This window comes from Leptidea sinapis, chromosome 47 (genome assembly GCF_905404315.1).
Source record: "Leptidea sinapis chromosome 47, ilLepSina1.1, whole genome shotgun sequence".
NCBI lineage: Eukaryota > Metazoa > Arthropoda > Insecta > Lepidoptera > Pieridae > Leptidea > Leptidea sinapis.
Genome location: NC_066311.1, coordinates 1,619,260 through 1,637,716, shown reverse-complemented (window position 1 = coordinate 1,637,716; position 18,457 = coordinate 1,619,260). Strand labels below are relative to the sequence as shown.

The 18,457-nt window shown below is 35.0% G+C and overlaps 2 protein-coding genes across 4 annotated transcripts in view; one reads left to right on the top strand and one right to left on the bottom strand.

Annotated features, from left to right (window-relative positions):
• LOC126978132 (tetratricopeptide repeat protein 5-like) overlaps positions 1 to 9,954 on the top strand; it is a 25,618-nt gene extending 15,664 nt beyond the window's left edge. The window contains exons 6-8 of the mRNA XM_050826874.1: positions 3,261 to 3,439; positions 4,967 to 5,111; positions 5,957 to 9,954. Coding sequence (XP_050682831.1) covers positions 3,261 to 3,439; positions 4,967 to 5,111; positions 5,957 to 6,076 — 444 coding nt within the window. The 3' untranslated portion in view covers positions 6,077 to 9,954. The remainder of the gene's footprint in view (positions 1 to 3,260; positions 3,440 to 4,966; positions 5,112 to 5,956) is intronic.
• Positions 9,951 to 18,457, bottom strand: part of LOC126978170 (torso-like protein) — a 25,765-nt gene continuing 17,258 nt past the window's right edge. For all 3 annotated transcript variants that reach the window (XM_050826932.1, XM_050826933.1, XM_050826934.1), the window contains one exon: positions 9,951 to 10,687. In XM_050826932.1, the coding sequence (XP_050682889.1) occupies positions 10,427 to 10,687 (261 nt within the window). In that variant the 3' untranslated portion in view covers positions 9,951 to 10,426. The remainder of the gene's footprint in view (positions 10,688 to 18,457) is intronic.

The window sequence follows — 18,457 nt, the reverse complement described above, 5'->3', positions numbered from 1 at the left end:
CATATGCAATAGTATGGTGATGTTTAAGTTTTAATAAATAAATAAAGAAATAATAATAATATTAAAATAATAATAATAAAAGAAAAAAACTTCCCTACGAAATAAATCTTTTCTTAGACAACCTTAACTTTTAAAGAGACTGCCAGTTTTAGGCGGGGCCTTTGTTTATAAACAGAATGAGGTCACCTACCTATGGACTTAAACATAAACAATAATCTATGATTAAGGAGTATGCACACTACATGAAATGTGGCTTGTGTCTATGTATTTATTCATTCATTTTTTACTTCCTGTTATTGTGAAACAAATAAACAAAATAAGAATTTACATAACATTACACAGTTTCACGTCTGTATTCCTATAGGGTTAGAGGTGTATTTTTTCCTCCCACGTTTCACAATGTTTAATTCCCACGTAATAGGGGGCGAGCATCTACATTTCTGAACTATGGGCTGCTAGTGAGAAATTTCCTACGAAAAACTCAATAACTGACCCATTCCATACCCAGGCCGGGTAGAAAACCCGGTCCGGGAATGGAGTACCTATTATTAATACGAGGATGGTCAAAGATATCCATATTTGACAAAAAATTTCCGTGAAGAACAATTTCTTAATAGGAGTCTATTAAAATTATTTTTAGTGGATAAAACATTTTTGAATTTAAATGTCAAGTCTCATATGCCCAGTAATAACAACAGCTACAGTGCCATTCAGACCAAACCATAATAATTACACATTTTTGCTTCACGGCAGAAAAAGATGACGTTGTGGTAGCCATAATCTACAATTACAAATTTGGAATTATTTTCAATGTAACTTGAAGAAAACTTCAAATAATTCTTCATTGAAGTGCTTACGTAATAACTTATCAAAAATGTGAACTCTTTTAATTTCGAACATAATAAACAAATCTTGAAAAATGGTGCAGTGTGTAACCTTTAGAATAGACATTTACACACACACAGAGCAGTAAATATCGTGTTTCAAAGCACAATTCGAAGAGTATTAACGCAGACAGGCCGATCTTTTCAACCTAACATATTTAAATAAACACAAAATGTAAAAACACAGTTACAATTACACTAGTTTTTATCTTTTAAACGTGTTTTATTTAAATGTGTAACACTCGCGGAAATCAGAGTAAATACTAACATAACATAGTTTCATAATTTGATTAGAATTAACTATCTTTATTGGGTAATACATAACTACATTAAATACAAATTTAGAAGTATTTTCAATGTCAGCTAAAGCATATGCACATACAAAATAACTTTGTCTTCATGGCAAAATGAGAACACAAATTGCTTCACAGCTGCAATGAATAGTAGGCATTTTACTATTATCTGATATTATGTCACATCTACGTTTTTCATCTGTTTTAGGTCAAAGAGAGTTCAAAAAACAGCTGATTAGGGTTGAGCTAATCATAGTTTTTGCGAAAACTTAGCACTTTAAATATTGTATTAAAATATAATGCTAATTCATTTCTGACTTCACATAGTCATTAGAGATGACCTAAGGAATGTCTGGTTCAAAGCATAGTATACCCACTTAGTTTCACCTTGTATACAAAATTTGAAAATAAAAAAAAAATTCTCTCCAATTGTATAAAAATAATTTAATGATATTGAATAACACGTTTTTTAACAGCTATATTATGCGGTATTATTATATTTTCATTAGTTGTATTTAATACTTTCTTTATAACAATAATGTTTTTTTTCTACAAAGGTAAAATAGGATGAGAAATATTTTTTGAGACTTTGCCTTGTTACGCCAAAGAAGAATAACGTAACACCTAGCAGTACACCTCACCTAATCCACAAATAGTATATTCTTCCAATATAATATTTTTATCATAAACTTACAATATACTAGTGTATAAACAAAGCAACCCGTGCGAGAGAGATGAATATATCTATCGGCGATACAGCAAGATAGAAAAGAAAAACGAATCGATAGTTATTGTAACCGATTTTTATTGACAGGTCGTAAACAGTCAGCCACGCTTGGTATTAGCTCCTTAGTATTTTGAATAATAAACAAATGAAAATTCACATGTCATGGCAGTCACGTGTTATCGGGCTGCCAGGTCGTCTATACCCTAGTTGCTAGTATATTGGAAGTTTATGATTACTATTGAAAACTGGGTGTAGTCATTTTTGGTTTTATTTATAATATTATATAATTCTAGTTATAAATAGGTATACAGTAAATGTTCCAATTTTTTGTCTTCAAGTGTACAATGACGCATTTGAAATAACCAATGGCGTTTGAATACGTGTAACGGGCTATGATTGGCTGTTTCCGGCACAACACTATTGATCAACGGTCCAACTGGCAATTGTTCGTTTAAACTTCCAAGAAGAGAAATAGTGCATGTTTGAAGTACTATAAACAATTCAACTGCCAATCGCCTATTAAAAGGTCTTCAATTTGTTTCAGTGTGGCGTTGTATATATGTATACATTAACTTATACATTATATATAACATTAAAACATTAATTCAAATTAACACCTTTTTTCGTGGCAGTAATGTTCAAAGTGTATTGTAGACGCTCATAGAAGCTCTTTGATTATGGTGCGAAATAGGCGACGGAGCCGGACGTCTCTTTCGTACATTTCCCACTGTCATCGCGTGGCGTTGTATTCAAAGCGCGGTCTCAACACTCTGCGTAATAGATGTTTTGGCAGAGTTTTGTTTCAGATAATATTTGAGCATGATTGTGAGCCTAATTGTATATTATATATATCATTGATGTTTGATGATAAATCGTACTCGGGACTTGACCAACTCAAACAAACAAACACTTCTTTCATCATTGTGGTTTACTGGTGGTGGTACTAAGGCGAAGCAGATGTGTGACAGTAAAACTTACTTACGTCACTTAGTGGAAGAAAATTCTGACCACACTATTTTTTTATCAAACATAACAAAATAAATTGTTTTTCTTCTGTTCTTATGTAAGCCTAGCATCCAGTATCTTCGTAAAAATAACCAATAGTATTAATAAAAAGAAAAGCGCAAATCATTGTTTCAAACGAGCGTACGAGTCACCTGGTGTTAAGTGAGCACCACTGCCCACATTCTCTTGCAAAACCAGAGGAATCACAGGAGCGTTGTCGACCTTTAAGGATAGTGTAAACACTTAACACCAGGTGACCCGTACGCTCGTTTGTCCCCCTTTTCCATAAAAAAAAAACTTCGTACTACTGTATTGGTGCAGTCCGCTTTAGCTAAACTCATCATCTTCCAGGCGGTAGATCAGAAGATGTTGGGTGAATACGCCGCTGGGGCGTTCGTGACGTTGGGTGGACGCCGTGACGTCACACTACAGCACGTGCGCCTCGACGCGCTCACTGAGGGCGAGAATGAGAACAAGGTCATCTTGGGACGGGTAGTAGGATCCGTTCGCAGCGAGAACTCGGTGCCGTTGTGAGTATGTTATAATAATAACACTAATAATAATTACTAACTTACAAAATGTAGTAATGTGTACATCGTAGATCATTTATACGTCTAGATAGACTGTGACAGATGTGAAAACGTAGAAAAATGGGTTGTTGACAGTTAGCGGTTCAGTAGTTTTACCGAAGGAGAAGCGGTTCCCCATATTATAGATAGATATTGTATAGATAAATCCATTACTCCATAACTATAGATATATCATCCATTCATATATTGTATGGTCTTATCATTTCGAAAAAAAACCCCTTTTTCTTTTATATATTTATTTAAATTGCGTTACATGCGACTTAGTTACTAAACAAAATTGTAGTACTAAATAAGTATCACATGCACCTCGTAAGGCATAGCAATGAACAACAGAGTGGATAATATGAGTAATAGAACAAAGATCTTATGATTTTTTTAAAAATTGGTTTCGGCTTTTACGTGTTCTAGTAACTTATTATAAATTTTAACTGACGTTGGGTAGGGACCGGAACTGTGTAATGTTAATTTAGATTTAGTTTGCAAAATATTATTTTTATAGCGAGGTGTGTTGTGCCGGGGCGCGTCTATGATTTTAATGTAAAGATTTGGGGTCTTACAAACTTACATATTTCGAGTATATATGTACACCGCAATAATATTCAGTTTTTTAAAATGAGTTACAACTTAATCTTTGTTTAATATTTGCAAGCACACGAACACATTTTTTCTGTAAAATCAGTTCGTGTGCATCTACACTTTTGCCCCCAGTATGATGCCGTAGTTTAGCCACGCTTGTGCGTAGGCGTGGTAGGCTGTCACTGCTGCTTTTTAGGTCTCTTAAAGCGTATATAAATTATGATAATTTTAATTTATATTTTTTTTAAATATGTGATTAAAAATAAACATTAGGATCAATATTAATACCCAGCAGAAATAAATTTTGAACACATTCTAATTTTGTTTTATTATATGTAAAATATATGTCTAGTTCATTTTTCTTTTCCAAAGCTCCCAGGAATTCCACGGATTTCTATCGTTTGCACTCTACTTTTTTATCTCTTGTTAGTTTCGACCCACCACAGCCGCTAGTTTATCTACCCATCCAACAATTATCATAACATTTTTTAATATTACTTCGCAGTGTAAGATACGTATAACATTCATTCAAAGTCATTGCGTGGCGTTGTATTCAAAGCGCGGTCGAAACACAACTGAACGAAAGTTCTGCCTGATAGACACGTAGGCAGTTTTGCTTTAGACTATTTTTGAGCGTGATTGTGAGTCTGGTTTATTATAGGTAATTTCTCTAAATGCCTTAGACCCTGTGCAATGATTATATTACATATCTACTTCTAGATGTTTTGTTAATCCTCTTAACATTTACTGTTAGTTTCATTGTAAGCAGTTCACAAACAAAGTTAATTGAAATAATACGCCGCAAACTGCGGGCGCTTGCTCGTAAACTGAAAAGAAATAAAAGGAAAATAAAAAGGAAGTTATTCAAAATATTTCTGTATATCATTCCAGCACATTTGGTATGACAGACGAGAGTATGCAATGCATCATAGTGACTGTATACAATCTGGCAGCCGGCCGGGGCACACTTGTCGGTGATTGGGTTGCCATACCAGAGCCTGTACTCACCACGCACAGTATTGACACACCGGAAAAGGTAAATATAAAACTGATTTTCGTAATTTCCAAAATTGTGAGAAAAGTGAAAAAAACAACAGTGTTCCGAATTTTTTTTTCATTTCGTTTTAATTATTTTTCAATAAAATGTAATGAAATCAAACTTAAGCAAGAAAATTAAGGAAACATAAAAAAAATATATTATATTTACAAGTTTACTAGATACCTATGTAGTTTAAATTTAGTGTTGTAATACTCAGATATAAAATATTATATTTTGAAAAAATGTGATGTCACAATTTTTTGGACCACTAACCTCCACTTGTCACACTATGTCACTCTTCGTCGACCCCCTCCTTAGCGTGTGTCATAATGTATGGATGGCCCCCAAATAAACCTTATATCACAATAAACATTATCTCATTAAACTTGATATAAAATACTATATTCTATATAATAAAATACTTTTTAATATTTATTATTACCATTAAAAGGGTTGGTGAGGCTTCGCTTCCAAATTGTATCTTAAGCTTCTACCGTATTTACCGGAGTGTTCCGAGCTGTTTCACCTGATTCCTGCTGCCAAATTACACCTGCGCACGACATACCACAAATTAGGATATCATCCTCACCATCTGGATGTGTCCAGTCCTTCACAGTGCGGTTTCCAAAGAACTTTCTTCCATGTACAACCTAGCTGTGAAATGAGCTTCCTTGTGGCGTGATTTCGGGCTGATACGACATGTGTACCTTCAAAAACTGCACGTACAGTTTTCTAAAAGTTCGCTCCTGTGGTTCCTCTGCTGTTGCAAGAGAATGTGACTCGTACGCTCCTACTCTTTCATAAGAAAAATACTATACGCTGATTGTTTCCGTTGTTTTTAGAAATACGAGTTCAAGTCGGTACGAGTGAACAACCCGACGGTGTTGTTCGTGAACGGACGTAGAGTGGATCACACTCAGGTTGCGGGCACGCAGGTTAGCAGCACGTACGAAATGCAGTGACGTCACGCCTCCGACATAATTAAGACCGGATTTGTGGTTAAGATGACTGGGGATCGCTGGGAAACTACGAAATAGAAATCCGATCTTGTTATATGTGTTTTGAGGGGATAGATATATTTATGTCCTATAATAGTTATTTATGCAACTGTTGCGTAATAATGTATATTAAAACACGAATGTGGGTTTATCTTTGATAATAGAATCCACAGGAGTGTTTTAATACCTAATTATCAACAGTTGCATGCAAGACTTTATCTACACCCATAATATGAATCCTCTATAAAAGATTCTGAAACAGTTAACATTAAAAAAGGCAGTCCTAGTAACCATTACATCATCCAAATGAGTGTTGTAATGAAAACGGATGATATAATGTTGGACTGAATTTCATTACAACACTCGTTTGGATGATGTAACGGTTATTAGGACATTGGGTGTTTTAATGTTGGCAATAAAGCTAACTGTTTTAGAATCTTTAATGGAGAGAGTGGACAATGAGACGGTGTTGTTAGTGAACTGACACGTGCCGTACGCAAATGCGCGTACTTACTTGAAACGGTCACGTCACCATAATTGTTAACTATAAGAGTTATTTTTATACTTTCATAAATTTATATTGGAATCTAGACAGTTGTTATTCGTTTCTCATTTTTCGCAGTTAAATTGTATTTATTGAAAAAAGCTTACTTAGTGCTTAAGTGTACTTAAGCTTACTGTAAATTTCTGGATTGGTACTTTTTAGATTAGATTACAGATTTAGGTACCACACTGTCAGCTTACCATGCTCATATTGCATCTATCTTGAGATACGGTCTTATAATTTGGGGTAATGGCGTAAACATCCAAAAAGTATTTATTGCACAAAAAAAATGTATCCGTGCGATTTGTGGGGTAGGTCCGTACGAATCGTGTAGACCGCTGTTTATTAAACTAAAATTGTTAACCTTGCCGTGCCTATACATTTACGAAATAAGCATTTCTGTAAAGAGACATAAATATCTTTTCACCACTGCCAAGGTAATGTATGACCGCGACCAACGTTATCCAAATAGACTTGTTTACAAAATAGCACCCAGGACTACTTTGTTTACTAAAAATTGTCATGCCATGTGTATTCAAATATTTAATAAACTTCCCGATGCTATTAAAATGTTGAATATCGGTCCTTTTAAAACTCAATTATATCAATGGCTAATTAGTTACAATTTTTATGCTGTATCCGACTCTTTAAATTTGTGATTTTCTTTTTTATAATCTTGTGTTTAACTTTGACTACATAATATGTATATGACATGTATATTTTGTGTAGATGCTAATATAATGTAACAATGAAATATTATGTGCTGTAATCTTAGAATTTTATTATTATATACTGACATGGAGGTAATGTAATTTGCATGCCCTTTTTGGCTAATGTGTTGATTCGTATAGAATTATTTTGTTAACTTGTATACACACATTATGCAAATAAATAATTATTATTACTATTACTAACAACATATATTAATGATATATTTATTGTTTTCCGTAGTATTGCCCATCAGTTTCAATTTGTTGTCTTTTTTTTGTTAGCCTATCGGATCCCACTGCTGGGCAAAGGCCTCCCCTACTTTACTCCATTTGTCGCGGTCCTGTGCCAGGCATTCGGATCGTCACGCAATCGTTTTCGGGTCTGCCGCGACGTCTTTGCCCGTCCTGATGCACCTAATGCGTGACTATCTGTGCCTATCGGTCTGTGTGCATCCAACATACATGCCCAGCCCAGTTCCACTTTCGCCTGGCGGTTTTTCTCCCACATCAGCAATGCCCTAGCTAACTAATATTTAGTACTTATCGGTAACAGCAGTCGTGCGACCTTTACGAAAACCGTCACAGAATCGATCACAAATTTTATGAACGATGCGGTACTCGAACCCACAACGTCTCGCGTTCCGCGCGAGTGCTCCTCCAACATAGCTAACCTTTCGAGTGACGTATCGTCATAAAATCTTGTATGCGTTGTTCAACTCTCAGGCTGTGGCTTCATCTGCGAGAGGTCGTGGGTTCGAGTCAAAATTTCAAGTTCAAGTTTTATTTGTGTATTAATTCCAGAAGTGAGGGTTATCACTTTAAAAACTTAACAAATTATCTGGTAACTATCTTGTTGATCAAGCCACAGTGAAAATCATAAAAAAAAAATCAGTCGTTTCATACCATTGCCATCGCACAATATAATAAACAATGCCACAGTATAAAAAAAATTACAATTACACAAACTAAAATGTAATTTACACTCACATTGTTTAATTTTCAAATAACGTATTTTTATTTTTTAAATATTTGTAAATTTTCGGTCCAGAATCATTCAGTATGAGCCACTTAATACTGGTTTACTTATTAGTGACTTAATATAATATTTGCGCTCAGAAAACTCATACCCAAATCTATTCAATATCAACTAAATGAATTATGTTTTAAATTACCAAATATTTTTATCTATATTTAAAAAAAAATATTGTGATTTATTATGTGAATATATTTTAACAATTAATAAAACTAAGTTGTATTTTTTTTTGCATTTATAAAAACAGATCAAATTGTATTTTTTGCGTACGCTCGGATGTGGACCACACTTACCACTTTATTTTTATATTTACATATATTACATAAAAAAATTATCCCACGGTAATAAGGTATATATATATAGACATATTTTATACATAGAGTCATATTATATGTTTTAAATAAAATTTATTAGAGTTAGATCTTGATAATAATTTCTTTTTGTGCATAAATTTCATAAAAAACTAAGAAACTTAAATGTTTTAAAAGCAATTGGTCCGACGTTCTTTGAAGCAAAACAATTTTGACAAATGTCAGTTTTCAACCAGGATTGTTTATTTGTTGTCATGGCTTAATATGACGTCATTGTACATGTTTACCAAGCGCTCCAGAATGTTTTGAGGTTTATATATGATACAACAATTTGTTTTTAAATACTTTGAATACCCTACTTTTTCGGTGTTATTTTTTATATGGCAAACTATTATGTATAATAACAATATGCATATTCCCTATTGATAATAAGATTAGATATTTATTTAATATCTAGCCGATTCCACCAGGGAAAAAAGGAAATACGTTTAATTAAATTCATCTTATTACAAATATAATAAAATAATAAGTAATAAATTTCGCATTGAATGGTGGTAGTTTCATGTCGATACGATCAGTAGCTTAGGCGTGAACCTCAAACAAAGACCATTTCCATTATATATGTATAGATGCCATCTTGTTAGAAATATTTGCAAAGAATATTTTAAAATATACAAAAATTTTCAGTTACTATTTTTTGCTATAATGTAGATATGATAGAATTATTTTCTTAGTAACGCAAAAATACATTGAACAAATTTTGCTTATATTTGAGTGGGATATTTTTTTTTGTTTTGTCAACGTGCTCGTATATCTGCGATGTGTCTATGTCTGTATTGCTCAGACATCAGGATCTCACACAATTAAAAATAATATTATACAGTACTGATATATACCAATAAAATTTAATATTAAGGCTATTAGCAATGTTCAGTTTTAGTCTTTCGATGAAGATAAAATATTAATAAGCCAATGAAATCGATTAATATCAAAGTAAACTCCCTGTTAATTGGTGACATGTGACTACTCTTTGTTATTTATGTAGACCGGTTATTGTTTTTTTTATACAGTCTGTCAACTTTAAAAAGAGTACTATTATCTATCTATACTTCAAATTATAGTACTCTTTTATTTAAGTTTTTTTTTTTTACTTGAAGTAATATGTACAGGCACAAATTTTCAGCTATTTTATACATTTGTAATTAGGTGTTGATTAATGTGCTAAAATAAATTACTAATAATAATCTTATTGGTTTTTATTTAAGTACTCGAAGCTGAAATATTTACAATGAGGTATTTCATGGGATATTTTATAGAATAGAACAATTAATGTTTCTCCTATGTTTTCTTACAACAATCAAGAATGAAGTGGACTGTATGAAATAGTATATTGTTTACCAACCAAGGAAGAAAATTTGGTTACGCATGGGAGAAAGCTTATATCATTTATACGTCTAGATAGACTGTGGCAGCTGTAAAAGGGTTGAAAAAAATTAAGGGTAACAGTTAACGTCTATTTTGAACTATGAACGCACACTAACACAAAGTGACATACAAGTCGCGAGTGTAAGACGTAGCTTGTCACGCACACTAAAGTACCTTGCCTGTTTTCATCGGCTGTCTCGAAGTATAAATTATCGAAGGCAGGAAGTTCCTTATTGTTGTTTTTTTTTTGCTATCGACAGGCAGACTAGATTTTTTATATTTATAAAGATCTCACGCGTTCACTTCCCATAATTTCAAATCGTTTTCGACAATTTCACTAAATTTTTCACCCATGTATTCATCCTTGAACAGCGGCTTGAGTGTTTTTAAACTTAAACCAAGGAGAGCTTCGTTGTCTAACATGTGGTTAAGTTTGACAGCCAAAACTGGGTTATAATGGAGTCTTAACAAACTGGGCCTCGAGAATAAGTACTGGCTATCTTTTAGGTTATCTCGCGCCCAGTTTTCTACACTCTTGTTACCGCTGGCTATCTGAAAAGAGAATGCTGTGTTTAGATCACATACATGTTTAAATACCACTGGACAGGCTGTTCCATATGTTTGACAGCAATTTATTTGTGCCTATTTGAAGCTACACTCGCGAGCGTCCAGAGAACTAGTTTTGACATATAATACAAATGGCTGCCAGAGAATGCCGTTTTCCGTATTAGTTATACATCAGGAATCAACGTAATAAAGTACACATTTTTTTATAAATAGTTTTCCTATCGATGTTTGTTTAGCTGAGGTTGTCAATATTGGTTTTAGTACCCCAGACTCTCGCTACACGGTCAACAGCGCCAAAATGGCAAATATCAAACAGGCACAAAAGTACTTTGACAGCCGCCAGTCCAGTGGTAAATAGTAGAGGTCAGTGGGTTAGATGCTATATTTCTTGGGATTGCTCTTGATTCCAAATTGCAATGGACTATATTGAACAATTGGCGATTAGGCATAGTTCTGCAGCATATGCAGTTAAAAAAATTAGACAGTTAACTGACACAGATACGGCGCGACTAGTATACTTTAGTTATTTTCATAGTATTATATCCTATGGTATATTGTTATGGCGCAGTGCAGCCAGCCGATATTAAGACCATATTTGTGCTGTAGAAGACGGCTATTCGCGCTATTTATAACCTAGGCCCTAAAGAATCACTAAAAGAATAATTAAAAGAAATAATAACTGACTGGTGCATCTCAATATTATATTCTTGGTAATGTTCCTAAAGTTCATAACCACATTAAGGAATTTTCTAGAAACTGCTACAATCATAATGTTAACACGAGCAACAAACATAAACTTGTTATGCCTACTACTCGGCTAAGTCGAGTTAGTAAGTCTATTATTGGATGATCTATATGCTTTACAACATGATCGCAGAGAATTTCCAAAACAAATGTGTTACGAAATTCAAAACGTTTGTGTGGTAAAAGTTTCTGTATCTAACATAAATGACTTTCTTAATGATAGGTACCATAGTTTAGGAATGGAGCGACCGCCCTGGGCTATTAAATAATTTAATTTTACTATATTGCATTGTAACTATATTTTTTATGAAAAAAATAGAAGCTCGCTGAGTTTCTTGCGCCGGTTCTTCTCAGGTCTGAGGCATACTTTTTCGAATGGGTGGTAGTTTAGACTTTCAATAAGTGGTAAGTGGTTTTTATAAAAATATTTGCATTTGAATAAGATAATAAACGAATAGTAACATTATTCACAGAATGAAAAAGACTTACTTCTACGGAAACATAGATGGCGCGCATAAATGAATCTGTTTTTGTCTATACTCTATAACAAGACACTTCTAATTATTTATTTTTTGTGTAACTCTAGATATCAATCTATTATTTTATAACGCAAATTAGAATTAAGCAAAATTTAACTTTTATATTGAAAATTTTGAGGTCCTTTGAACAGGATGCGGGCTACATTATGGGTACCACAACGGCACCTATTTCTGCCTTCACGGCAATGTGTAAACATTACTGTGTTTCGGTCTGAAGGGCGCCGTAGTTAGTCAAATTACTGGGCAAATGAGACTTAACATCTTATGTCTCAAGGTGACGAGCGCAATTGTAGTGCCGCTCAGAATTTACTGTCATAAAAAGGAAGAAAAAACAAACTACCTATTAGCTTTCTATAAATTATAAATATTAAACTGGGGGTCACAGCCTGCAGGTAAGATTCCAAAGAAGCTGGCAACGTCAACTCTTTGAATTATAAATCTTATTTAGGAAAGACAAATGAGCATACACACGGACGACAGACGATACTTTCTTGTATATATAGGAATCACAACATCATCTTATAAATGGTCGAATAAACGTTTACATTTAAATTTGAAGATCAATTCACATTGGTAGATGGCTGGCGAGGATCCAACCGAGGGCAGTGAGCTTAGGTTACCCTCATTAAAATTTAACTTGAATTAATAACTAGTACCTATGTCCTAAAATCGGCTTTGGATCATAGAAAAAGTAACATTTGATCACCGATACACCGAGTGCTGTCGAATCAAGCCTGTAATGATAGAGCTTGTTTTGAGTATATATTAACTATTACAAATTTAAAAAAAAAGACTGATATTATAGCTCTAATTTATGTGACGTAAGACGTTCACTGCTGGACAAAAGCCTTCCCCAAAGATCTCCACGGCGATCGGTCCTGCGCTGCCCTAATCCAGCGTATTCCGGCGATCTTGACCAGATCGTCAGTCCATCTTGTGGGGAGACTACCAACACTGCGTTTTCTGGTACGTGGTCGCTATTAGAGGATATTTACTGCCCCAACGGCTATCTGTCCGCCGAGCTATGTGCCCTGACCACTGCCACTTCAGTTTCGCAATCATCTGAACTACGTCGGTTCTCCTACGGATCTCACAGGGAAATTTAGAGCCTAGCCCTCTTCGTTGCTCTCTGAGCAACGACGCATAATGGTAATAGCATTATAAGTAGACCAGTAAAAATATATAAAACTGCATTCGGTTGAAATTATAAAGATTGTGTCCTGTTTAAATATTTATTGAAGTCAGACTATTTGGTAAGCCAAAAATCTTTCCATAGTTCTGTTCAAATAACTTTATATGGAACTATTAAATCAGATTATTAAAAATACCCATAAATTAAAACCATAAGGTAATTTGAATACTTCTATCAAATAATGTTTATTTTTTATTAGATATGTAAATATGTAACCGTCGTTGCGTTAAATTCAGATAAGTTTCTAGTTAGGGTAATGAATGGACGAAAAAATATAATTATCTCGTTTTTACATCATATGTTTTGAAAAGTATCTAATTTAATTAGTTTATTTTATATTTTAGGAATTAAGTACCTACATGTCTAACTAACAAGTACATTTAGATAACCCTGCATTTCCTATATATATTAGGTACTAGCTGACCCGACAGACGTTGTACTGTACATCCTACTATCCTACCAATATTATAAATGTGAAAGTTTGTATGTCTGGATGTATGTTTGAACTTCTTTAACGCAAAATCTACTGAATAGATTTTGATGAAACCTTACAATAATATAGCTTGCACACCAGAATAACAAATAGGCTATAATTTATAAAACTATAGTGTGAATTATACAAAATATAACAGAAGTGTAATTGTTACTAACGAATACAACTAGCGCCAAATCTTATCAAAAGATCAATCCAATTTATATGCCAAAACAACGTTTTCCGGGTCAGCTAGTAATAAATAAAATACTGTTTTTTATGTATTTGTCAATATTTTTTATAACATAAAGAATTATTTCGTAACGTATGCTCCTGTGTTGTTATAATGAAATTGTTTCACAGCAGAACTGTCAAACCGTGCGTCAATAAATTTTCTCACAGAACATATGTCCATACAAAACAAATATTGGAAATAAAAATAATTATGGGTCCCAAATCGAAATAAAAAGAATCCTATCTCTCAAGTTGGACCTAACTGCACTCCATGAAGTAATCCCCATTTAAATCCGTTCATTAGTTTAGGAGTCCATCGCGGGCAAACAACGTGTCACGTAAAATATATATATATAAAGATATAGTTATTATTAAGGTCAGGAATCAGTAATTCCTCTTACCCTAGGAACATACTTTATTTTAAGCTAGATGTGTCGAGCTCTAGGGAAAACAGATAATGTTTTATAAGAATTTTGAGATACATTTAACTTGCCTTTGTTTATCAACTTTCTATGTTTTAAAAACCATAACGCTACTTTGAATACTTACGGCAGTATCGGCCAAAATCGATTAGGTTGTGCTAACGTTTCTCTTCCCCCACATTTGGGAAGGAGGAACGAGAAGGAGGTAAGAGGAACACTTCATACACATAACCAAAAAAAATAAAATTGAAGTGTCTGTCTGTAATTTCGAAAACAAAAGCTAATCAAAAGTAAAAACCACCCACTGTCTCTCTCTCACTCTGGACAGATCAAAAACTTTTAACAATCAATATCAATCTTCAAAAATATTATCCAATGAGTTAATTAATATTAGGTTAATCTGGACTATAAACTTTATGATAGATAGGTATCCTTTAGAAATCAATATATTGCATGTATTTTTGTCCCCCAGTCTAATTGTAATAAGATAGCATTAATCAGTCTCGTACAAGAAATGAAAATAAAAACTAAATAAACGTCGCCATCGTTAATAAGCTACAATAAATTAGCAATGGCACCATATAAACAGATCAATATTTCGAATAGGTCTATTTCTTATCTAGATAAGTTTAAAAAATATAAAGAGAACGAACTTAAACTATTGTGCGCTGCTTGTAATAAATATTTAAGAAAAATAATATAAAGGCATAAAAGGCATTTATTTTCTCGAAATTGATTCCTTTAGAATTCTTTTTGATGTCATTGCTGATAACTACTAGATACTACTACTAGATACTACTGCTAGATACTATAATCTTCTTCATCTGAAAGAAGCAACTCGTTGGCATTGTTAGGATTTTCAAGCAGGCGAACTTTCTTAACCAAAGACAATACCGTTACTGTATGTCGATCTAGTTTTTTAGTTAGTTTAAATTTCAATGGCATTTTGTATGTTTTGTAGAACCTTATTTCACTAGCTGCGACTAGGATGTAGGAGTTATTATGTTGGTTATACAGCCAATATAATACGTCAATTTTTTTCTGGTGTAGTACCTGACCATCACATTGTCGTTGACAGCATAATTTACTTCCTCATATTTCTCTATTTTATTCCAGTTGCCATCAATCGTTTCTGCTGCCATTTTACTTCCTTTTGATCCACAAACCACGTCTGTTGCCTTGTTTCTTTTGTCTGCTATTTTTCCAATAACTGTGTGTGGATGAAGATATTTTTCTATATTTGTCTTTGCTGGAAATTTAATATTCTTTAGATTTGCCTTCAAACAATCCTCTCTTTTTTGACCAGCGCCTTTACCCTTTTTAATTCGTTCGATTTAAGACCTTTTTTATTTTATACGCGGTTCACTATTGTTGGTCTAGGAATGCCGTACAATTTTGAAGCGGCATATGCAGATATTGTACCATTTTTTACTGCCTGAACAGCATCTTTTAAATGTTCTTGAGTATTGGCGGCCCTATTAGATTTTTTTATATAAATTTTCGTCATAATTGCCCTGAAAAATAAATTAGTCAACTCAAAACAAAACCAATAGGGACAATTTTGTTATTATGTTATTAGAAATTATTAAAACATCATAATGTTTATCACCCCTGATATCGCCAAAGAGGAACATACTGTTTCTCTTTCCCCATAAGTACCGTTTCTCTTACCCTAACAAAGTTTTTTGAGGTTATGATTTTGAAATTGGTGAAACTTATATTATTTACAGGTTTTGGTCTAGAATATCAAAGAAAAAATAAAACTCACCGTTATGTCTTAGTATATTTTCATTGAAAATATCTTTAGCACTATAATTTCCAATATTTTGGCGCGAATAAAAGTCATGCAGCCAACTTGAGTTCTTAAACTTTACAACTGCCAAAATGTTACACTATTTTTTTCGGCTGTGGATTCTGCTGAAGGCTGTGGTTCATCGTAGCGACATCTGTTACCAACCGTTTGATTAGTTTTACTGTGTTGTTTTATCGACTGATACACCATAGAGTTAAATTCTATAGTTTATGAGTAACGATCTCGTGTTCCTCTTACACTAACTGACCTAAGTAGTTATTTACTATAATTTCCTTGGCAGAATTTGTCATAGGTAGGTACTCGCTAAAATATTATTACACATGGCACGATCTTAGGGTCTTCTTATAATGTGACTGCTCTCTTTCTATTGTTCCTTAAATTTTTAATTTCAAACAGAAAGAAAATGAGTACGGACCTAAAAGTGTACGGTACAGTGATCTTACAATGCAACTGGCCGATTACCCGTGGCGGCTATGATCGCCAGTCCACATCACACCGCGGCGCGTACATTACATACCTACACTATCCCCCTTATTCATAATAGTCTGCTAACTTAAAGCATTGCTAATTCTCACTCTGTCTTCTTCTATTGACCTAAGTCAGAATAAGAAAAAACACTTCTAAGCGGCTGTTTAAAGTTAGCGGACCATTATGAATAAGAGGGTATATCGTTACATTATTTATATAAGACTAGTTGACCCGGCAGTTTACAGAATAGGATCAAGGCCTGCTCCAGGCAGGTTCCGACGATGCAACCGCATCGCCTAAACCTGCCTCCAGAGGTCAGGAACTTACTCACACAGAAGCACAGATCCACTAGACTTTACGACAGGTATCCGTCGGTCGAGAATAGGCGCCACCTCCGCTACCTACAGCGGGTGGTACGGGAACGTATCGCGGAACTCCGCGGCGAACGTTGGGACCGCTTGCTCGGCAACCTTAAGCCATCACATGTGGCTTTCTGGAAGCTGCCTCGCGCGTTCAAAGAGGAGCCGCCCACTGTCATGCCTCCTTTGGACAGACCGGGACTGCAGCCGGCGCTCGATGACGATGAGAAGGCTGAATGCCTCGCCGATAGTCTCGAGAGTCAGTGCTCTCCAAATGCAGCAGCCGACCCGACACACGTTGACGAAGTTGATCGTGAAGTTGAACGTCGCTCCGCTCTGAGCCCTTCAGGCGATGTAATAAAACCCACCTCTTACGAAGAGGTGAAGCTAATCATTAAGGAGCTTAACTCCAAGAAGGCCCCGAGGCCCGACACTATAAGGGTAAATAAGGTTCTAAATAGGGTTCAAAATAGGGTTCTTAAAATCCTACCCTCGACTCTTATTACTTTATTGGTTACCATTTTTAATATTCTATTGTCTAATAGCGCGTTCCCCGAACAATGGAAGGATTCCATTGTTATCGGTATCCCAAAACCCAATAAACCTAAAGCAAATCCGAGTAGCTATAGGCCTATAGGCCTAACATATTGATACGGTATGCAATAGAACCCGATTTGTCCTCAGTCGCCTTTATCCACTTGTGTGTGGGCGAAGCAAACTTCCGCTCAAACACAAAGTGAAGCTGTACAAAACCATCGTACGGCCCATACTGTCATACGCAAGCGTCGTTTTCGCGCACACCCGACCGAGCTACTTACGTCGTTTGCAAGTAGTTCAAAATAAATTCACGCGCATGGCAACCGGAGCCCCGTGGTTCATCCGAAACGTTGACCTTCACCGCGACCTAGAGCTTTCGACGATAGCTCAACTCTTTAAAGAGATCTCGCGACGCTTCTTTGACAAGGCGCCTAACCATCCCAACATCTTGGTTAGGAAGGCATGCGGGTACACCCCCCTTCACCATAGTCTCAACCCAATAAGACGTCCCAGACACGTAACGGTAGACCCGGATGACGACATCACCATCGCGAACGCGACACCCACACAAACACCGACACAGACACGCACACACCGCCTTCGCAGGCGTAGGCGCGGTCAACCACCGCAAACCACTGGCACTCGTCGCTCTGACGATGGCCAGCAGCCCGCACCCTAGATACACCACACATTGTTTTGATACCCGACGAGACGTTAGTCCTCGTCCTGTAACCGCTTCACTACACTCACTCACACACGGACTGACTGACGGACTGACATACACCACTTATACAATCACAAACACACTCCACAAACAGACACAAACACAAACATGCATGCACACAAACATTTACACTACGTACATACATACAAACACACATACATACAATCATAAACACATACATACACACTTACATACATTACACAAAACATCACCACACTCGCCGGCGAGTGTGTTCTTATCACCTTTTCATC